This window comes from Salmo salar, chromosome 14, assembly GCF_965601325.2.
Source record: "Salmo salar chromosome 14, fSalSal1, whole genome shotgun sequence".
In the NCBI taxonomy this organism is placed as follows: Eukaryota; Metazoa; Chordata; class Actinopteri; order Salmoniformes; family Salmonidae; genus Salmo; species Salmo salar.
The window spans coordinates 16176538-16198976 of record NC_138304.1 but is presented as its reverse complement, the minus strand read 5'-3'; the positions used below and the strand labels follow the sequence as shown (position 1 = coordinate 16198976).

Below are 22439 nucleotides of genomic sequence, written 5' to 3'. Positions count from 1 at the left end.
CATCTATTGCTGCCCTGAGGACAGTATACCATCTATTGCTGCCCTGGGGGACAGTATACTATATATTGCTGCCCTGGGGGGCAGTATACCATCTTATGCTGAAACTATAATATCGAGCCACTCCTCTCACCTTCCTGGCTGTCAGACTGTGTATGGGGCATGACTGTGGCCGTGGGGGTGGGCACTTTGACGGGAACCATGGGTCGGATGCTGGCTCTGGGGGGGGACTTGCTCCCAGGGATCGGGGAAGGTTTACTGGGGTCACCACCCGACACCGGGGTGGGCTTGATGTTGGCGGTGGGGTGCTGCTCTGAAGAGCTGGAAGAACCACTGTTTGGTAAGAAACGGGAGAAACAAACTATGGATGGTGTTAAGAGTTGGGTACGTGTCCAGTATTTCTTTTAAGTGTGTATGATTCAGACATATTTCTACCATCCCCTGTCTGCAGCTTGGTTAGTCCTCTGGCTGACCTGCCTCTGTTCTGGAGCTCTCTGCTGCTGCTCCTGCGTCTGGAAGAAGAAAGAAGGAAGTATCTCTGTGTGTGTGTGTGTGTGTGTGGTGTGTGTGTGTGTGTGTGTGTGTGTGTGTGTGTGTGTGTGTGTGTGTGTACCTTATTGTTACCCTGGTCGTGGGGCTCGTTCCTCTGAGGTTGTTCGTTGCGGTGGTCTTTCAGTTCCCTGATCTCTCGGTCCTGTAGGTGGAGACGGCCCTCATACCAGGACCTGAGGGAGCTCAGACGCACCTCCTGCTCCTCCCGCTGCTGCTTCATGTCCTCCACCTCCTTGGCCAGCTGCACCTTTGCAACTGGGACACACACCGATACACATAATACTTCATTGAATCAAATGACCAAAATATATCTTAGAGGTCATGACACAAATATCCCAGATAGTTCTCACATCATTTAAATAATTTCTTTAAATCTAGACTACAAAAACATGCGAGAGACATACACTGAGCAAAAATATAGACGCAACATGCAACAATTTCGAAGACTACAGTTCATATAATTGAAATAAATGCATTAGGCCCTAATCTATGGATTTCTCAACTGGGAATACAGAAATACATCTATTGGTCAGATACCTTAAAAAAACAAAAAAAAGTAGGGGTGTGGATCAGAAAACCAGTCAGTATCTGGTGTGACCACCATTTGCCTCATGCAGCGTGACATCTCCTTTGCATAGAGTGTCACGTCCTGACCAGTGAAAAGGGTCATTTTGCCATAGTAGAATGGTCAGGGCGTGGCAGGGGGGTTGTTTTGTGTGTTTTGGGGTTTGTTTGTTTCCAGGGGAATGTGTTCTAGTTTTCATTTTCTATGTTTCGTTTTCCAGGTTTGGCCGAGTATGGTTTCCAATCAGAGGCAGGTGTCTATCGTTGTCTCTGATTGGAAGCCATAGTTAGGCAGCCTGTTTTCCTTTGGGTTTTGTGGGTGGTTGTTTTTTCGTATAGTCGTTGTACCTTACGAAACTGTTGTTTGTCGTTTGTTTATTTTGTTTAAGTGTTCTCTCATAATAAAAGCAGATGAGCACTCAACACGCTGCGTCTTGGTTCAATCCTTTCGACGCCTGTGACATAGAGTTGATTAGGCTGTTGATTGTGGCCTGTGGAATTTTGTCCCAATCTTTAATGGCTGTGCGAAGTTGCTGGATATTGGTGGGAACTGAAACACGCTGTTGTACAAGTCGATCCACAGCATCCCAAACATGCTCAAGGGTGACATTTCTGGTGAGAATGCAGGCCACAGAAAAATGGGACATTTTCAGCTTCCAGGAATTGTTTACAGATCCTTGTGACATGGGGCTGTGCATTATCATGCTGAAACATGAGGTGATGGCGGTGGATGAATGGCATGACAATGGGCCTCAGGATCTTGTCGCGGTATCTCTGTGCATTAAAATTGGCATCGATAAAATACAATTGTGTTCGTTGTCTGTAGCTTATGTCTGCCCATAACATAACCCCACCATAGGGCACTCCATTCACAACATTGACATCAGCAAACCACTGACCCACACGACGCCATACACATTGTTAATCATCTACAGTTGAAACCGGGATTCATCCGCGAAGCACACACTTCTCCAGCGTGCCAGTGGACATCGAAGGTGAACATTTGCCCACGACGCCGAATTGCAGTCAGGTCAAGACCCTGGTGAGGACGACGAGCACGCATGTGAGCTTCCCTGAGACGGTTTCTGACAATTTGTGGAGAAATTCTTCGGTTGTGCAAACCCACAGTTTCATCAGCTGAAGCCGGATGTGGAGGTCCTGGGCTGGCGTGGTTACACGTGGTCTGAGGTTGTGAGGCCGGTTGGATGTAGTGCCAAATTCTCTAAAACGACATTGAAGGCAGCTTATGGTAGAGAAATGAACATTACATTTTCTGGCAACAGCTCTGGTGGACATTCCTGCAGTTACAGTGGGGGAAAAAAGTATTTAGTCAGCCACCAATTGTGCAAGTTCTCCCACTTAAAAAGATGAGAGAGGCCTGTAATTTTCATCATAGGTACACGTCAACAATGACAGACAAAATGAGGAAAAAAAATCCTGAAAATCACATTGTAGGATTTTTAATGAATTTATTTGCAGATTATGGTGGAAAATAAGTATTTGGTAAATAAAAGTTTATCTCAATACTTTGTTATATACCCTTTGTTGGCAATGACACAGGTCAAATGTTTTCTGTAAGTCTTCACAAGGTTTTCACACACTGTTGCTGGTATTTTGGCCCATTCCTCCATGCAGATCTCCTCTAGAGCCGTGATGTTTTGGGGCTGTCGCTGGGCAACACGGATTTTCAACTCCCTCCAAAGATTTTCTATGGGGTTGAGATCTGGAGACTGGCTAGGCCACTCCAGGACCTTGAAATGCTTCTTACGAAGCCATTCCTTCATTGCCCGGGCAGTGTGTTTGGGATCATTGTCATGCTGAAAGACCCAGACACATTTCATCTTCAATGCCCTTGCTGATGGAAGGGGGTTTTCACTCAAAATCTCACAATACATGGCCCCATTCATTCTTTCCTTTACACGGATCAGTCGTCCTGGTCCTTTTGCAGAAAAACAGCCCCAAAGCATGATGTTTCCACCCCCATGCTTCACAGTAGGTATGGTGTTCTTTGGATGCAACTCAGCATTCTTTGTCCTCCAAACACGACGAGTTGAGATTTTACCAAAAAGTTATATTTTGGTTTCATCTGACCATATGACATTCTCCCAATCCTCTTCTGGATCATCCAAATGCTCTCTAGCAAACTTCAGACGGGCCTGGACATGTACTGGCTTAAGCAGGGGGAGACGTCTGGCACTGCAGGATTTGAGTCCCTGGTGGCATAGTGTGTTACTGATGGTAGGCTTTGTTACTTTGGTCCCAGCTCTCTGCAGGTCATTCACTAGGTCCCCCCGTGTGGTTCTGGGATTTTTGCTCACCGTTCTTGTGATCATTTTGACCCCACGGGTGAGATCTTGCGTGGAGCCCCAGATCGAGGGAGATTATCAGTGGTCTTGTATGTCTTCCATTTCCTAATAATTGCTCCCACAGTTGATTTCTTCAAACCAAGCTGCTTACCTATTGCAGATTCAGTCTTCCCAGCCTGGTGCAGGTCTACAATTTTGTTTCTGGTGTCCTTTGACAGCTCTTTGGTCTTGGCCATAGTGGAGTTTGGAGTGTGACTGTTTGAGGTGTGGACAGGTGTCTTTTATACTGATAACAAGTTCAAACAGGTGCCATTAATACAGGTAACAAGTGGAGGACAGAGGAGCCTCTTAAAGAAGAAGTTACAGGTCTGTGAGAGCCAGAAATCTTGCTTGTTTGTAGGTGACCAAATACTTATTTTCCACCATAATTTGCAAATAAATTCATTAAAAATCCTACAATGTGATTTTCTGGATTTCTTTTTCTAATTTTGTCTGTCATAGTTGACGTGTACCTATGACGAAAATTACAGGCCTCTCTCATCTTTTTAAGTGGGAGAACTTGCACAATTGGTGGCTGACTAAATACTTTCCCCCCCCACTGTAAATAAAGGTTCAATAAAATAAATAAAAGTCAGCATGCCTATTGCACACTCCTTCAACACTTGAGACATCTGTGGCATTGTGTTGGCCTTTTATTGTCCCCAGCACAAGGTGCACTTGTGTAATTATCATGCTGTTCAATCAGCTTCTTGATTTTCCACACCTGTCAGGTGGATGGATTATCTTGGCAAAGGAGAAATGCTCACTAACTGGGATGTAACCAAATTTGTGCACAAAATTTGAGAGAACAAAGCTTTTTGTGCGTACGGAACATTTCTGGGATCTTCTATTTCAGCTCATGAAACCAACACTTTACATGTTGCGTTTATATTTCTGTTCAGTATATAAACATTCACAAACACCCAGACGGCTATGTTTGAGGAGACTGACACTAATTCATTCCTTACATAAGGAGATCCATACAGTAGGGGTCAAAGTCATAGTGTTGAATAGTTTGACAAATGTGTGCAAAAATAGTTGTTTAATACCACTATATGTTGTTCATTGTGCATAAGACAATATAAGCAGCTAGCTATGTGACTTACTGTTGAGCTGGTTGAGCTTCTGCTTGGAACCCATGGAGGCCTTCTTGATCTTCTCCTTCTTGTCGGCCATCTGTTGCTCCTCCGGGGCCATCTTCTCCTGCAGCTCCTGTCTCAGCCTGGTCACCTCCTCCTGGGCCTGGGTAGACTGCTCCTGGAGGCGGGTCACCTCCTCTCTCAGCCTGGTCACCTCCTCCTGGGCCTGGGTAGACTGCTCCTGGAGGCGGGTCACCTCCTGTCTCAGCCTGGTCACCTCCTCCTGGGCCTGGGTAGACTGCTTCTGGAGGCGGGTCACCTCCTGTCTCAGCCTGGTCACCTCCTCCTGGGCCTGGGTAGACTGCTCCTGGAGGCGGGTCACCTCCTGTCTCAGCCTGGTCACCTCCCCCTCGGCCTTGGTAGACTGCTCCTGGAGGCGGGTCACCTCCTGTCTCAGCCTGGTCATCTCCCCCTCAGCCTTGGTAGACTGCTCCTGGAGGCGGGTCACCTCCTGTCTCAGCCTGGTCATCTCCCCCTCGGCCTGGGTAGACTGCTCCTGGAGGCGGGTCACCTCCTGTCTCAGCCTGGTCACCTCCTCCTGGGCCTGGGTAGACTGCTCCTGGAGGCGGGTCACCTCCTGTCTCAGCCTGGTCACCTCCTCCTGGGCCTGGGTAGACTGCTCCTGGAGGCGGGTCACCTCCTGTCTCAGCCTGGTCACCTCCTCCTGGGCCTGGGTAGACTGCTCCTGGAGGCGGGTCACCTCCTGTCTCAGCCTGGTCACCTCCTCCTGGGCCTGGGCAGACTGCTCCGGGAGGCGGGTCACCTCCTGTCTCAGTCTGGTCACCTCCTCCTGGGCCTGGGCAGACTGCTCCGGGAGGCGGGTCACCTCCTTCTTCAAACCCCCCATCTCCGTGTCGCGCTCACTCACAGTCTAACATGTTGATGGAGAAGAAGAATTCTTTATTCATCCATACGAGACATATGTGCCTGCTGCTGTCATTAGAGGAGCTTTTGGGGGTAAATTGTTTTGTAATGATGTATGGTGAATGAGGTACAGTAAAAAGACAAGAGGGATGATCCAGAACCAGGGTGGACAAGAATCATGACAAACAATTCATGCCCCTTCTCTAAAAAAAAAACTAAAAAAAAACATTTTTTGTTGAAATTCAAATACAATCAAAAGGTTCATAACTTTCGTCTTTGATATGGACAATATGACAGTACCTATCTGATCATAACGGATGGTTCTCTAACGAGCAACTTCAATGGCTCAATACATACTGTGTAGGTCTACAATTACCTTCTGCATGCTAACTTTACTTGACTCTATGGAGGCACTGGCTCCATACACATAAAGTACATTACTAGTACATTCTGTATGTCCTCCAGTTGTCCCTCCAGGTCTTTGATTTTGGTCTCGGGCCTGGCTGAGGGACTTCTTCAGGCTCTGGATCTCCTGGTCCGAGGCCTGCTGAGCCTGCTGGACCTGCAGTTGAGCCTGCTGGACCTGCAGTTGAGCCTGCTGGACCTGCAGTTGAGCCTGCTGGACCTGCAGTTGAGCCTGCTGGACCTGCAGTTGAGCCTGCTGGACCTGCAGTTGAGCCTGCTGGACCTGCAGTTGAGCCTGTTGCACCTCCTCCTGGGCTGGCTTGGCTGCTGCTTCTGCCACCAGCTGATAAGAGATCGATGAGAGGGGGAGAGGAGCATAGCATTAGAATGGAACAGAATTAGTCAGTCAGTAAAGGTTTGACTGGCCCCTGTCATTGTAGATGCACACACATACAGCAAGTGCAGCAAGTGCAGGTACAGCTTAAAACAAGTTAAAACATGCAGGATCAGCAAATATACACACAGGCATGCAAACACACACACGAATCCCCGATCCCACACAAACACTACCCCCACCGCACCCTCCCACACACCTTGTCAAGCTGCATCTATAGCGTACTGGGTTTTGTAACAGCGGCCGCTCTTCTTGACCTGCGTGATGGTCTTGGCCTTCTCCTGGATGTCCAGGTTCTTGGTCGTCCAGCTCCTTCTTGGTAGCGTCCCTCTCGGTGGTCACCTTGCATAGGGTCTCCCTCAGGTTCTGTACCTGGCTCTGGTCACTGATGCGTTTGTCCTATGGAGGAGGGGAGTAAGTACTGGACAAAAATATTTTGGACAGAAATCTCTTGGACAGTTTATAATTGAGTTTATAGTTGAGTTGAGCCTACTCAGCTATTACATTTCCTTTCAGTTTCTGAATTTGACTTGGAAACTGAGTGAATTGTTCCCAACCCGTTTGTGTGTGTGTGTTTTATCATTCTAAAATGACACATAGAAACAGAGTGAGTGGAAAATGGCATGTCACAACTTATCTGGGTGATTGGTGCATTTTTTGTGTTAAAGTGAATTTCAACCCCTCTGTGCCTCAATTGGTAGAGCATGACGCTAACAACGCTAGGATTGTGGGTTCGACTGCCGCTGGGACCATCCATATGAGAATTATATCCACGCATGACTAAGTCGACTTGGATAAAACTGTCAACTAAATGGCATTTATTTATTTAACTCTGCCACTGTTAATGGTTTCAGTGTGAAACAGATTTTACCTGATGCACAGTACATCCATTCATTTTACCCTTTTGTTGACATGGTAATTCTGAATCATACAAATACAATTTCAACCACAGACCATCAAATAATTGGCATATATATATTACTCTTACAGATTATCCAAGTGGGCAAGGATATTGGAAATGTAATCAAAGCTGATTGGGTGATTACTTGTTTTTAACTAGGACAGAAGAATTAGTAACTGACCTTTTTCCTCCAACATAACATAGGGACAGCAGATCCCCTTATTGTATGGGACACTTCAAAATGTGCCTTTAGAGGCCATGCAATTCAATACACATCTATAAAACAAAAGCAATTTAGGTCAAAAGAGTCCATATTAAAAAATAAAGCGAACTGGATGGAATATGGGGAAAAACACAACAAATAATTTGTTCATCTTCAACATAGAAATGCTTCCAAAAATGATTTACTGAAACTTGTTACGTGATTCACCAAATGATATTTTGAAAGAGGAAGTAAAGTACTTTAAGAATATGTTTTCGTTTCAGTCTCCTCCATCTCCTCTAAACGAAGCTAATTGTATGGATTTTTTCCCTATTAATAATGTAAAATTAACATCTGTACAGAAAGACTCATGTGGAGGCCAAATTATAGAGGAGGAACTGCTTGATGCAATTTAAGCCTTTAAGGCTGGGAAAACTCCAGGGTTGGATGGCATACCAGTGGAGGTATCCCAAACCTGTTTTGATATACTCAGAGAACCATTCTTAGCATGTTTTAACCACTCCTTTATAAACTGTAGATTATCAGACACGCAACAAGAAGGTCTGATTTCATTATTACTGAAACAGGACCCAAGTGGTAAATATAAAGATCCAGTCCATTTCGAGAATTGGAGGCCTGTCACACTTCAGTGAAATTCTAGCAAAATGCATAGCGCATAGAATTTAAAATGTATTGTCGGATATTATTCAATCTAAATCAGACAGGTTTTTTACATGGATGATACATTTGAGATAATATAAAACAAGTACCGGAAACAACAGAACACAATGAAAAATCTGGGAAACCAGGCCTGGTATTCATAGCCGACTTTGAAAAGGCTTTTGATAAAGCACGACTGGAAAGTATTCAAACCCCTTGACTTTTTCCACATTTTGTTACGTTACAGCCTTATTCTAAATTTGATACAATACATTTTTTTCTTCATCAATCTACACCCAGTAATGACAAAGCAAAAACAGGTTTCTATAAAATACTGAAATATCACATTTACAGTATTCAGAACCTTTACTCAGTACTTTGTTGAAGCACCTTTGGCAGTGATAACAGCCTCGAGTCTTCTTATGTATGACGCTACAAGCTTGGCACACCTGTATTTGGGGAGTTTCTCCCATTCTTCTCCCATGCAAATCCTCTCAAGCTCTGTCAGATTGAATGGGGAGCGTTGCTGCATTTGCTTTGTCATTATGGGACAGTGTGCATTGATTGATGAGGGATTTAAAAAATATATATATTTTAGAATAAGTCTGTAACGTAACAAAATGTGTGTCACGTCCTGACCAGTAAAAGGGGTTATTTGTTATTGTAGTTTGGTCAGGATGTGGCAGGGGGTATTTGTTTTATGTGGTTCGGGCTGGTTGTGTTAGTAGTTGGGTGTTTGATTTATTATTCCGGGTTTTGGGCACTGTTCTATGTTAATGTATTTCTATGTTTAGTCTAGTTATTTTGTATCTCTATGTTTAGTTAATTGGGGGTTGGACTCTCAATTGGAAGCAGGTGTTTTCTAGTTGCCTCTGATTGAGGGTCCTATAAATAGGTATGTGTTTGTGTTAGTATTTTGTGGGAAATTGTTCTTGTTTAGCTATGTGTGCCTGACAAGACTGTCAAGTTCGTTTTGTATTTTGTATACGTTTTTCCTTCTTCAATTTAATAAAAGAAGACGAATTTACATTTTCACGCTGCGTCTTGGTCTCAACCCTACGACAACCGTGACAGAATCTCCCACCAAACACGGACCAAGCAGCGGAGGAAGGAGCAACAGGTGGACTATCAGGGGAAATGGACTTGGGAGGAAATCTTGGAGGGAAAAGGCTCCTACACATGGGAGGAGATCCAGGCTGGAAGGGACCACCTCCCATGGAGACAGGTGGAAATCGAGAGGGAGGAACGGCGAAAGTGGAGCGAAGACCGGGAACGCTACAGGGGAACACGACTGGCGTTTAAACCGGAGAGGCAGCCCCAATAATTATTTTGGGGGGGGGCACACAGGTAGTTTGGCTAGGCCAGGCAGTAGACCTAAGCCAGCTCCCCGTGCTTATTATGGGGAACGTATGGAGTGGAGAGCGCCGAGGTATGCGGAAGTGCACACGATCTCGCCCATGCGCACGCACAGTCCGGGGCGAGTGATCCCAGCCCCTCGCAAGTGCCGTGCTAGAGTGGGCATCCAGCCTGGAAGGAGGATCCCTGCGCAGCGCATCTGGCCACCAGTGCGCCTCCTAGGCCCAGGCTACCCTATGCCTGCTCTACACACGGCAACCATCAGGCCCCTGCACAGCCCAGTTCGCCCTGTGCCAGCACTTCGCTCGTGCAGGGCTACTAGTTCCAACCAGCCAGGACGGGTTGTGCAGGAGGTGCGATCGAGACCGCCAGTGCGTCTCCACGGCCCGGTATATCCAGTACCAGCACCATGCACCAGGCCTCCAGTGCGTCAGCCCAGTCCAATTCAGCCTGTTCCCGCTCCTCGCACTAGCCTTGAAGTGCGTGTCTCCAGTCTGGTACCTCCACTACCAGCCCCACGCATTAGGCTTCCAGTGCGTCACCCCAGTGTGTCCGGCGACAGTGCCCAGTCCAGTGTGTCCGGCGACAGTGCCCCGTCCAGAGTGTCCGGCGACAGTGCCCCGTCCAGAGTGTCCGGCGACAGTGCCCCGTCCAGAGTGTCCGGCGACAGTGCCCCGTCCAGAGTGTCCGGCGACAGTGCCCCGTCCAGAGTGTCCGGCGACAGTGCCCCGTCCAGAGTGTCCGGCGACAGTGCCCCGTCCAGAGTGTCCGGCGACAGTGCCCCGTCCGGAACCGAGTGAGACGGCCTACAGCCAGGAACCGAGTGAGACGGTCTACAGTCCAGAGCTCATAGAATATAGTACAGGGTCTACAGTGACATGTGTCAGGCCGAGGTATTTGGGAGGAGTGGACTGATCAGGGGGTGGTCTTAGGCCCGAGCCTAAGCCACCTCCAATGTAGGAGGTCTGGGGGGGGGGGGGGTGTATGCACGAGGGCGGCGGTTACGGCTGGTTGTGTTAGTAGTTGGGTGTTTGATTTATTATTCCGGGTTTTGGGCACTGTTCTATGTTAATGTATTTCTATGTTTAGTCTAGTTATTTTGTATCTCTATGTTTAGTTAATTGGGGGTTGGACTCTCAATTGGAGGCAGGTGTTTTCTAGTTGCCTCTGATTGAGGGTCCTATAAATAGGTATGTGTTAGTATTTTGTGGGAGATTGTTCTTGTTTAGCTATGTGTGCCTGTGTAACGCCCTGGCCATAGAGAGGGGTTTTTTGTTATTTATTTTGGTTAGGCCAGGGTGTTACATGGGTGGGCGTTCTATGTTCCTTTTTCTATGTTTTTGTATTTCTTTGTTTTGGGCCGAGTAGGGTTCCTAATCAGAGGCAGCTGTCTATCGTTGTCTCTGATTAGGAATCATACTTAGGCAGCCTTTTCCCGCCTGTGCTTTGTGGGATCTTGTGTTTGTGTAGCTGCCTGTGAGCAGCACAGAACGTCACGCTTCATCTGTATTGTTTTGGTGAGTTTTCATATTTATTAAACATGTGGAACTCTAAGCATACTGCGCCTTGGTCTACTCCTTTAGACGATCGTGACAGCCTGACAAGACTGTCAAGTTCATTTTGTATATGTTTTTGGTGTTTTTCCTTCTTCACTTTAATAAAAGAAGATGTGTACATTTTCCCGCTGCGTCTTGGTCTCAACGACAACCGTGACAATGTGGAAAAAGTCAATGTGTCTGAATACTTCCCGAATGCACTGTACATTGTAAGTGATTTCAATGGGTCTTTCTTCATTCTGATTGTTTTATACTGTTCAATTAAACTTTAACCAAAAATAATTTCCTGTGTTTTCTTCACTCATTTGAGATCATTTCCACACTGCCACATAGGGCTGCACAATATTGGCAAAAAATCGAGACCTTATTTTTAACCAAATGTTGCAATTGCGATTTGACTTGTGATTTAGATCAAAACACTTGGTTGAACTGTTGGAACTATGGAAATAGAATGATTATTTTAATTATATTGTTAAAATATAATAGCGGGCACTTTGAATACAGTATTGTTTGACTTGAGAACGAATGAAAATACCAGGGGGGAGTTATTGTGACATGGTAGGAACCAAAGTTTTGGTCAGTGTTTCCTAGGGGACCCTATAATCTTTGGCTACATTAAACGTTCTCTCTTAGCTACTTCATGTAGCTAACATAGTGACTCTTTGGCTTAGAAAATACTGTTACACAATAGGCTTGACAATGTCAGTTGTCTTTTTATATAAATAAAAATAAAGAATTGTATACAAATTGTGATTTTTATTTTATTTTTTATTTTTGTGAGGTGTGTGTGTGTGTGTGTACTGACCTGGCCATCTCAGCCTTCAGCCTCCTCCAGAGAGCTGCTGGATGCATTTGAGGTGGGCCTCCCTCTCAGAGTGCAGCTTCTTTTTTTTCCTCCTGGCTCGTGTCTTTCTGTTGGCTCACAAGGTGCTGTGGGGCATATACACATGCAATCACAATCAGACCCCACCTTCTAGGTTTAGACTCAAGTGTAGTTGGACCCTATTCCAACTAAACTACTGAAAGAGCTGCTTCCTGTGCTTGGCCCTCCTATGTTGAACATAATAAACGGCTCTCTATCCACCGGATGTGTACCAAGCTCACTAAAAGTGGCAGTAATAAAGCCTCTCTTGAAAAAGCCGAATCTTGATCCAGAAATTATAAAAAACTATCGGCCTATATCGAATCTTCCATTCCTCTCAACATTTTTTGAAAAAGCTGTTGCACAGCAACTCACTGCCTTCCTGAAGACAAATACGAAACGCTTCAGTCTGGTTTTAGACCCCATCATAGCACTGAGACTGCACTTGTGAAGGTGGTAAATGACCTTTTAATGACGTCAGACCGAGGCTCTGCATCTGTCCTCGTGCTCCTAGATCTTAGTGCCGCTTTTGATACCATCGATCACCACATTCTTTCGGAGAGATTGGAAACCCAAATTGGTCTACATGGACAAGTTCTGGCCTGGTTTAGATCTTATCTGTCGGAAAGATATCAGTTTGTCTCTGTGAATGGTTTGTCCTCTGACAAATCAATTGTAAATTTCGGTGTTCCTCAAGGTTCCGTTTTAGGACCACTATTGTTTTCACTATATATTTTACCTCTTGGGGATGTCATTCGAAAACATAATGTTAAATTTCACTGCTATGCGGACGACACACAGCTGTACATTTCAATGAAACATGGTGAAGCCCCAAAATTGCCCTCGCTAGAAGCCTGTGTTTCAGACATAAAGAAGTGGATGGCTGCAAACTTTCTACTTTTAAACTCGGACAAAACAGAGATGCTTGTTCTAGGTCCCAAGAAACAAAGAGATCTTCTGTTGAATCTGACAATTAATCTGGATGGTTGTACAGTCGTCTCAAATAAAACTGTGAAGGACCTCGGCGTTACTCTGGACCCTGATCTCTCTTTTGAAGAACATATCAAGACTGTTTCAAGGACAGCTTTTTTCCATCTACGTAACATTGCAAAAATCAGAAACTTTCTGTCCAAAAATGACGCAGAAAGATTAATCCATGCTTTTGTTACTTCTAGGCTGGACTACTGCAATGCTCTACTTTCCGGCTACCCGGATAAAGCACTAAACTAACTTCAGTTAGTGCTAAATACGGCTGCTAGAATCCTGACTAGAACCAAAAAATTTGATCATATTACTCCAGTGCTAGCCTCCCTACACTGGCTTCCTGTTAAGGCAAGGGCTGATTTCAAGGTTTTACTGCTAACCTACAAAGCATTACATGGGCTTACTCCTACCTATCTTTCCGATTTGGTCCTGCCGTACATACCTACACGTACGCTACGGTCACAAGACGCAGGCCTCCTAATTGTCCCTAGAATTTCTAAGCAAACGGCTGGAGGTAGGGCTTTCTCCTATAGAGCTCCATTTTTATGGAATGGTCTGCCTACCAATGTGAGAGACGCAGACTCAGTCTCAACCTGTAAGTCTTTACTGAAGACTTATCTCTTCAGTAGGTCCTATGATTAAGTATAGTCTGGCCCAGGAGTGTGAAGGTGAACGGAAAGGCTGGAGCAACGAACCGCCCTTGCTGTCTCTGCCTTGCCGGTTCCCCTCTTTCCACTGGGATTCTCTGCCTCTAACCCTTTTACAGGGGCTGAGTCACTGGCTTACTGGTGTTCTTCCATGCCATCCATGGGAGGGGTGCGTCACTTGAGTGGGTTGAGTCACTGACGTGGTCTTCCTGTCTGGGTTGGCGCCCCCCCTTGGGTTGTGCCATGGCGGAGATCGTTGTGGGCTATACTCGGCCTTGTCTTAGGACGGTAAGTTGGTGGTTGGAGACATCCCTCTAGTGGTGTGGGGGCTGTGCTTTGGCAAAGTGGGTGGGGTTATATCCTGCCTGTTTGGCCCTGTCCGGGGGTATCATCGGATGGGGCCACAGTGTCTTCTGATCCCTCCTGTCTCAGCCTCCAGTATTTATGGTGCAGTAGTTTATGTGTCGGGGGGCTAGGGTCAGTCTGTTACATCTGGAGTATTTCTCTTGTCTTATCCGGTGTCCTGTGTGAATTTAAATATGCTCTCTCTAATTCTCTCTTTCTGTCTTTCTCTCGGAGGACCTGAGCCCTAGGACCATGCCTCAGGACTACCTGGTATGATGAGTCCTTGCTGTCCCCAGTCCACCTGGCTGTGCTGCTGCTCCAGTTTCAACTGTTCTGCCTGCGGCTATGGAACCCTGACCTGTTCACCGGACATGCTTGTTGCACCCTCGACAACTACTATGATTATTATTATTTGACCATGCTGGTCATTTATGAACATTTTAACATCTTGACCATGTTCTGTTATAATATCCACCCTGCACAGCCAGAAGAGGACTGGCCACCCCTCATAGCCTGGTTCCTCTCTAGGTTTCTTCCTAGGTTTTTGGGCTTTCTAGGGAGTTTTTCCTAGGGAGTTTTTCCTAGCCACCGTGCTTCTTTCACATGCTTTGCTTGCTGTTTGGGGTTTTAGGCTGGGTTTCTGTACAGCACTTTGAGATATCAGCTGATGTACGAAGGGCTATATAAATAAATTTGATTTGAAGTGTAGACTAAAGGTTTGGACCCAAGTGTAGGACTCAAGTAACGTTAAAAAGCCTGGGACAAACCTTGGTGACTGTCAGCCTGCAACATGCCATTCTTCTCATTCAGCTCAAGAGTTGGAGTCCTGCAGGGGAGGGATGTCCGCCACTAGCTTACGCATCTGGGAAAGACAGGGAGATGGTGGTAAACACTCACTTCACATGAGCAAAAGAGCACTTTGTCAGTATTTGTATAGAAGCAAGGGTTCTTAGTGTACAGCATCAAAGCAATGGAGTTTAATAAAACTATTAAAAATGTCTGAAGTACCAGGTTTATATTCGGGGATGTGGTCAATAGGCAACAGACTGGTTCAGAAAACAACAAGGATATCTATTAAACATTGAAGAGTATTACTGCAGTTGACTAGCATCTTTAGAAACAAATCCTGTTGCGAGTACCAATTACTAACGGGGATGTTTGAAAGACTCAACAGAAAGTGTATAGTCCTTACTTTGAACCCGGGTCTGGTGCAGCTCCTGCTCCAGCCTCTCCTCCTTCAGCACCTTGTTGGTCTCCACCAGCACGTTCATCTTCTCCATCCTCTTCTTCATCGTGCAGCGCCATCGTCTTCACGGTCAGCTGGGGGGGCAGAGAGGGAAACAGGTGAGAGGAGAGTTGGTGCGCGAACGCAAAGAAAATCAGAGCTATTACAGGGCAAACAAAAGCATATTATCAGAGGTCAATGGCCAATTTTACAGAACAAACTGCACCAAGACAACAAACAATTTCACCTGTTTTAATGCAACCGAAAATTGCCAACGCTTTCTCTATAAGCATATAACTACTATTTAGTTACAGATCCCAGCTGTGTGTGCAATGACTTCAGACCACTGTCTCCGAGATCTACAGCAGCTCAGAAGCCTCATGTCTTTCTTCCTCTCAAGTCTCACCTGTAGTTTTTCCTCTCTCTGCATTGAGGCTCTCCTGTAGCTCCTTCGGCTCTCGGTCCTGGTGTTCAACTCGTTGTTTGTAGCGTAGTGTCTCCACCTCGGCCACCTCAAACTGTGTCTCTGCGACCTCCTTCTCACGACGCACAAACCTACAGGAGGGAAAGGTCAGAGCAGGCTTAACAAACCGCTTACTCACTAAAGTTCTGGTTCAGAGCAGCTTTTGTGGATCTCCGTTAGTTGTTGTAGGGTCGGTTTTCCAGACACCGATTAAGCTTAGTCTCGGACTTTAAAGCAGGCTTTAAAATGTAGAACACTTTTTTGAACTAGGCTTAATCTAGTCTGGGAAACCGTCCGTAGTGTATAACGTCTTAGTGTGGTATTTTACTTCTGCAATCAGGAAATTCAGGTGAGCGCAGATTTAGTATAATAATAATGAATCATTATTTACTGTGTGTCCCTTTCGGGAAATTTGTATTGCACCTCAACAAACAACAGCACAGCGTCACCAATAGGTGCCTAAATACATACATACAATCACAAGCAATATATGTTTAATAACACATACATCTTTTACAGGTCAGCACAACCATGTATCAAGTACTGGATCTGTAAAGGAGTTGGCACAGTAAGCAAAGTCCTATCCCCATCTACTACCTGACGATCTCCAGGATTTGTTCCTGGGACTTGCCCTCCTCGCTGAAGAACAGGTAGAGGCTGCTCATCCTGGAAGCTTCTGCAGCACCGTGGCCGCCATCTTGGCTCCCAGACTCTCGATCGGCTGGTGTGCAGCAGGCCGTTCTGCTTGTGCAGCTCGTCTGCCTGCTTCTGCTGCTTGGACAGATCATTCTTGAGGGTAGAGAGATAGAGAGATTCTATGACTTCGGGCCCTGACCTTTGTACGTTCACAGAGATGACGTTGGTCATGCGGTAAGTCAGGCCTGGGGTGCATAACACTTCAACAGGAACTTATGGAACCATGAAACCCTGATCATTTCAATATTTTGGGTACATTAAGTATTTGGCTAAATACTGACCAAATCACATTACTAACGTCGCAACACTCTTATTCCATATTGTGGATATCATACGACCCTCCCCATCAAGAGCCTCATCTCTTCCGTCGAGCCCAGTCTCTCCATTCATCCCCCTTTGGCTGTCCCCTTCAACCCTCTACCAAAGCTACATGGAGTTTCTTCTCCAGCTGGTTGCAGTTGGTGCGAGCCTCCTGTAGCTGTGTGTTGGTCTGTTTGGCCTTTTCCTCCAGCTGCTTCCTGCTCTGGTTCCCCTGCAGGCCCTGCCGCTTGGCCGCCTGCAGCGCCTCCACATCACCAGCTTGCCCTGAGAGGGGGGGTCGGGGGAGAGAAGGATGAAGAAACATATAGCGTAGAATTCAGAGAATGAAGAAGTGAAAGACTATTGGTATAACGCAATGTCTTGAAATCGGTTAGTCAAAGTTTCACTTTTTCACTTTCTAATTGTGTTTTCTCCAAGATGGACCTGTAAGAAACATCCAGGGCAGCTGGTGCAGTCCTTAAATTCTCAATCCATTCATAGAGAGCATCTGACCAAGTTCTGGCTGATCCAGGATCAGTTTGTGTAGCCAGCTCCAGCTCTGCAAGTGCTTTCGCCAACTCCTCTTACTTACGATAGTCGGAGGAGTTGGCTAAAGCACATTCCGATCTGATCCAGGGACAGTTTGAGGCCAACCTGCTGCAGCCTGTCCTGTACGGCCTTCTGTTCCTGGGTCACAGCGGAAGCCTTCCTCTCCATCGCCTCCTGGAGCTCTGACTGCATGTTCCTCATGGTCCTCTACGGCTCATTCACCTGGGGAGAGGAGGGTGTGAGTGGAGGATGGCAGAGAAGGGAGACTCATTGAGCCCAGAATAGCATGCCCGTTCTAAGAAGGTTTACAAGGGACAATACATGAATACATTTACCAGAAGCTGTAGCTTGTAATGTTCTGTAGCAGTATTTTGGAACAAAATACTAATTGGCCATCTTACCTGTTTTTCCAAAATGTCCACGGCCTTCCTCTTCTCCTCCCGGAGGTCATGTTTCTCCTCAGCATACACCAGCTTCTTCTCCAGCCCACGCTGGAAATCCTGGGCTTCCTTCAGACGAGTCTCCACGGGGACACGAGACTAAAACAAAGGGTGGAGAGGATGCAAGACATTAAGGGAATTCAAGCATCAAATTCTAATCTGGTTTGGACTCCACTGGTACCTGTGGTTCAGCCCCAAACTGTTAATTGTGTCGGGAAGAGGTTAGTCAATAGTACGGGGAAATTAATGGCAAATTTCAATGGCAAAGTATGGGGAGGTTTTAAAACCTGTTAGGGCTAGGGGGCAGTATTGACACGGCTGGATAAAAAACGTACCCGATTAAATCTGGTTACTACTCCTGCCCAGTAACTAGAATATGCATATAATTATTGGCTTTGGATAGAAAACACTCCAAAGTTTCTAAAACTGTTTGAATGGTGTCTGTGAGTATAACAGAACTCAAATGGCAGGTCAAAACCTGAAAAGATTCTGTACAGGAAGTACCCTGTCTGACCATTTCTTGGCCTTCTTTGCCATCTCTATCCATTACAAAGGATCTCTGCTGTTACGTGACACTTCCTACGGCTCACATGGGCTCTCAGAAGGCGGCAAAAAGCTGAAACGTGGCTTTGCAGGCTCTGGCTGAAACAAAGTAGCGCGTTTGGGTAGTGGCTGGTTACAGTACTGTGAGACTCAGGCGCGTGCCCGCGTCGACCGAATGCTTTGTTTTCTTTCCTCTGTTTACCTAAACGGAGATTCCCGGTCGGAATATTATCGCTTTTTTACGAGAAAAATGGCATAAAAATGGATTTTAAACAGCGGTTGACATGCTTCGAAGTACGGTAATGGAATATTTAGAATTTTTTTGTCACGAATTACGCCATGCTCGTAACCCTGATTTACCATTTCGGATAGTGTCTGGAACGCACAAACAAAACGCCGCTATTTGGATATAACGATGGATTATTCTGGACCAAACCAACATTTGTTATTGAAGTAGCAGTCCTGGGAGTGCATTCTGACGAAGACAACAAAGGTAATCAAACTTTTGTAATAGTAAATCTGACTTTGGTCAGGGCTAAACTTGGTGGGTGTCTAAATGGCTAGCCGTGATGGCTGGGCTATCTACTGAGAATATTGCAAAATGTGCTTTCACCAAAAAGCTATTTTAAAATCGGACATATCGAGTGCATAGAGGAGTTCTGTATCTATAATTCTTAAAATAATTGTTATGATTTTTGTGAACGTTTATCGTGAGTAATTTAGTAAATTGTTAGTAAATTCCCCGGAAGTTTGCGGGGGGTATGCTAGTTCTGAACGTCACATGCTAATGTAAAAAGCTGGTTTTTGATATAAATATGAACTTGATTGAACAAAACATGCATGTATTGTATAACATAATGTCCTAGGATTGTCATCTGATGAAGATCATCAAAGGTTAGTGCTACATTTAGCTGTGGTTTGGGTTTATGTGACATTATATGCTAGCTTGAAAAATGGGTGTCTGATTATTTCTGGCTGGGTACTCTGCTGACATAATCTAATGTTTTGTTTTCGTTGTAAAGCCTTTTTGAAATCGGACAGTGTGGTTAGATTAACGAGAGTCTTGTCTTTAAAATGCTGTAAAATAGTCATATGTTTGAGAAATTGAAGTAATAGCATTTCTAAGGTATTTGAAAATCGCGCCACGGGATTCAACTGGCTGTTGCGTAGGTGGGACGAATTCGTCCCGCCTAGCCCAGAGAGGTTAACGTTCAGGGTCAGTTTGTACAGAGCTTAATGAGACAGGCTACTTACTCTGTTATATTATTAAACAAAACAGCACTGTGCCACAGAACAGAATCAGAACCAAATTAATTGGAACCTTTCTTCGTGCAGTACCTGTTTCTCTTCGCTGAGGGACTCCTCCAGGCTGAGCACCACATTGCGGTACTGCTCTGAATTGGTGTTGGCGTTCTACAGGCGCTCCTGCCGGTCACTGATCTGCTTTTCGGCCTGCTGCTGATGCCCGCTAGCCTCCTGTAGTTCCTCCTGCAGCTTGGCCTGGGCCTCCTGGGCAGCCTGGGAATGGGATTTAGCTAGGGTCGGAGATGGAGCAGTCACCGGAGCTTCAAACACAATCACATGAAGACAAACCAGAGAGTGAATGGGATGTAGTGGTAACATGAAACAGTCTGAGGCCAGAAAAAGCATTTTCAAAATGAGAAGGTTGGTAATGTAAACTCCTAATGCATTTGCAATAACAGTTGATATCCTGAAATGTCTCAGCCATACATTTTTGATTGGATGACACATACTGTTGACATTCCCCAACAGAACCCAGCTTGCAGTGCCAATGCCTACCTCCGAGTGGCACTCTGATGGGAGCCCTGGCATTGGTCTGACCCTGGCCCTGGCCTAGACTCAGACCTGAACCCTGACCCTGCAGGCCCTGGTTTTGACCCCGATTCTGGTTCTCAGTGTGGCTGAGCTGCCTCAGTAGGTTTGCTTGCAGCTCAGCGTTCTTCAACAGCTCCTTGGTCTTCTGGTACAGAGACCACTAGGCCTCCAGCTGCTTCTTGGCCTCCAGCAGTTGAGCCTGAGGGAGTGTAATAAAATAAGAATTGGTGGAGGAAGGAGAGGGGGCCTAAGTGATGTGATCATAAAAGCCACTGAAGATCTATTATGCTCTTGGTCATTTCCAGAACGAACGGGTTTGTGAAGGAGAAACAGGACGAAAAAGCGACAGAGATGAGATAAAGGAGACAGAGAGGAAAGTCCTGTGTGGCTCAGTTGGTAGAGCACGGCAGAGAAATTGTGAAAATCTATGTACGCACAACTGTAATTTGCTCTGGATAAGAGTGTATGCTAAACAACTAACATGAATGAAGAAACCACTGCCAGAAAGAATGAGGAAAGGAAAATAAATTGGGTGGTGCGAATAAAATACTTGAGTGTATCTGGACTTCTTGGTTGCGGCCCAGCACGTGCCTCTGCTCTACCTCCTCAGCCGGTTTCTTCTTAAACTGGGAGAGCTCTCTCTCCAGTCTCTCTATCTGGCTGTTCAGACGCTGCTTGGTCTCTGTCTCTGTACGCTCCATCGTCTGCTAGGGGACAAGTGCAAGGCAGGGATGGAGATGGTTTCTTTACAATTATGGGAAGGGTCTATTGGACTTGAAATGGGGGGGACAGTCTGTGTGTGCCTGGTTAGACTTGACTTGGGTAAGAGCAGTGCGGTGTGTGTGCGTACCTGAAACAGACTTGAGGTGTGTGTGTGTGTGTGTGTGTGTGTGTGTGTGTGTGTGTGTGTGTGTGTGTGTGTGTGTGTGTGTGTGTACCTGGTTAAACCTGGTGTGTGTGTACCTGGATAGATTTGAGGTTTGTCAGCAGTAGGTTTTGGTTGCGCTGCTCGGCCATCATGGCCTCCTTCTCCTGGTTCAGTCTGGACTCTGCTGATAGATAGAGGAAATGGAGAGGACGTTGGGGAAGGGAGAAATGATTTTGCACTAAATTCTTGTCAATCATACAGGCCAAAGTTGACTTACTTCCTCCGCACATCCCTCTCTTACATACCCCATCCAAACTGTACTATCCCCACCTGGCCCAACCTTGACCTCCTAACCCCTGACCCCTTACCTCTGCCATGGTCAGTTTCTCATAGGCGTGGATGGTGTGGATGATCTGCTCGTGTTTCTGAGCCGTGGCGGCCATCTTCTGGCTCTTCTCGTGCAGCTCGGTGATCTCCGGCCTGTAGACGTTCAAGTTCTCCTGCAGCATCTCATGCCTGACAGAGAGAAAGACAAACATGGTTTGATTTACTTCAGCAAATGGACACTTCTTCGCAAAAAGATGTATGAGGTGTGTGTATTCAGTGCATTCGAATAGGGAAAGTGGTAAAAGATCAATAGCCATATTTTTCTCGGAATTGTCCAAAATAAGTCAGGTGGAGTACTGAAAAAGCAATGCTGAGCATACACATCAGTATTGTCATTGGATTTTTCTTATTGCCTGGTTGTGGTTTAAGTTGTTTTAAATTACCTCTTGGAGGCGAACCCCAGCTGTGTGGAGAGCTTTGCCTTCTGGAAGCGGACCTCAGACAGATGCTCTTGGAGCTTGACGTTCTGCTCGTTCAGCATTTTGTCGTTCTCCGCCAACTCGTTCTTGTACGTGGTGAAGGAGTCATTCAACTGGAACAAAGTTTTAAAAGATTTTGTTTAACTAAAAAGTTAAACGTTTGATCGCCGTCATAAAAATTGTGTATTTACATGGTCGTTAAAGAGGTAGGTAGTGTACAGTGAATTAAAATGCCTGATGCAATAACAAAATGTGGGAAATGTATTTCCTTACTGAATATTTAGGTGTTCACAGCGAAACGAGAGGCCATGAGTAACTTGGTCAAAAATATTGGCACTGATTGGCCTATAGGTGGTGCTGTGAAACTTTGATGTAGGATCTTTCCTCACACTGAACAAATTTGCCTCAAGGACCCATACGGTCTGTCAGGATAGATTTTCCTCCATCTTGGAAAACCTTTGAAAAACATATCATAACCCATCATCCAAATAACACCAAATAAGGAGTATAGACCCATCTCTTGACTTAGTTTGAGATGGCCGAGTTACTGATAAATCAGGAAATCAGATTGTAGGTGTCCATTTAAATCCTTTGCAAATCCACTCCACAATGGCCTATCAAATTGAAACTTTTTTAGGTTCGTCAAATCTATGATGACCCATGTTAAATGGGCCATTCATAGCTTACAAAATAAGGAAACTAGCTACCTACGGCCCAACAGGACCTGCATATCTACCCACACTCTCCTCATCACACTCATCACACTCTTAGGTATAAATTACCTATTACAATGTAACCTCTATTACTACATAATTTATACCCCACACATTCCAATTTCTGTATCTCCAATACAATATACGCCATCCCCTCTTTAACGAACGCAGCACAACGCCCACCCTACCCCTCAACTCTATCACGCCGTTCCGAAAACCTACGTTAT

General features: G+C 45.7%; 1 protein-coding gene across 18 annotated transcripts in view; it reads right to left on the bottom strand.

The window, feature by feature from the left end:
• Nucleotides 1-22439, bottom strand: part of LOC106568912 (uncharacterized) — a 26214-nt gene extending 3775 nt beyond the window's left edge. For 3 of the 18 annotated variants that reach the window (XM_082960776.1, XM_082960772.1, XM_082960778.1), the window contains exons 1-20: nt 21773-22439; nt 21464-21612; nt 21062-21209; nt 20789-20874; nt 20376-20532; nt 19790-20024; nt 19328-19554; nt 17408-17545; nt 16873-17228; nt 16059-16742; nt 15405-15553; nt 14966-15093; nt 14541-14635; nt 11741-11865; nt 6460-6659; nt 5909-6209; nt 4565-5468; nt 611-804; nt 433-509; nt 131-330 (exon numbers count right to left, since the gene is read on the bottom strand). In XM_082960776.1, the coding sequence (XP_082816902.1) occupies nt 131-330; nt 433-509; nt 611-804; nt 4565-5444 (1351 nt within the window). In that variant the 5' untranslated portion in view covers nt 5445-5468; nt 5909-6209; nt 6460-6659; ... (12 more) ...; nt 21464-21612; nt 21773-22439. Of the gene's footprint in view, nt 1-130; nt 510-610; nt 805-4564; nt 6210-6459; nt 6660-11740; nt 11866-14540; nt 14636-14965; nt 15094-15404; nt 15554-16058; nt 16743-16872; nt 17229-17407; nt 17546-19327; nt 19555-19789; nt 20025-20375; nt 20533-20788; nt 20878-21061; nt 21210-21463; nt 21613-21772 lie in introns of those variants that run through there. The other 15 variants (XM_082960785.1, XM_082960783.1, XM_082960784.1 and 12 more) reach the window with 13 other exon arrangements.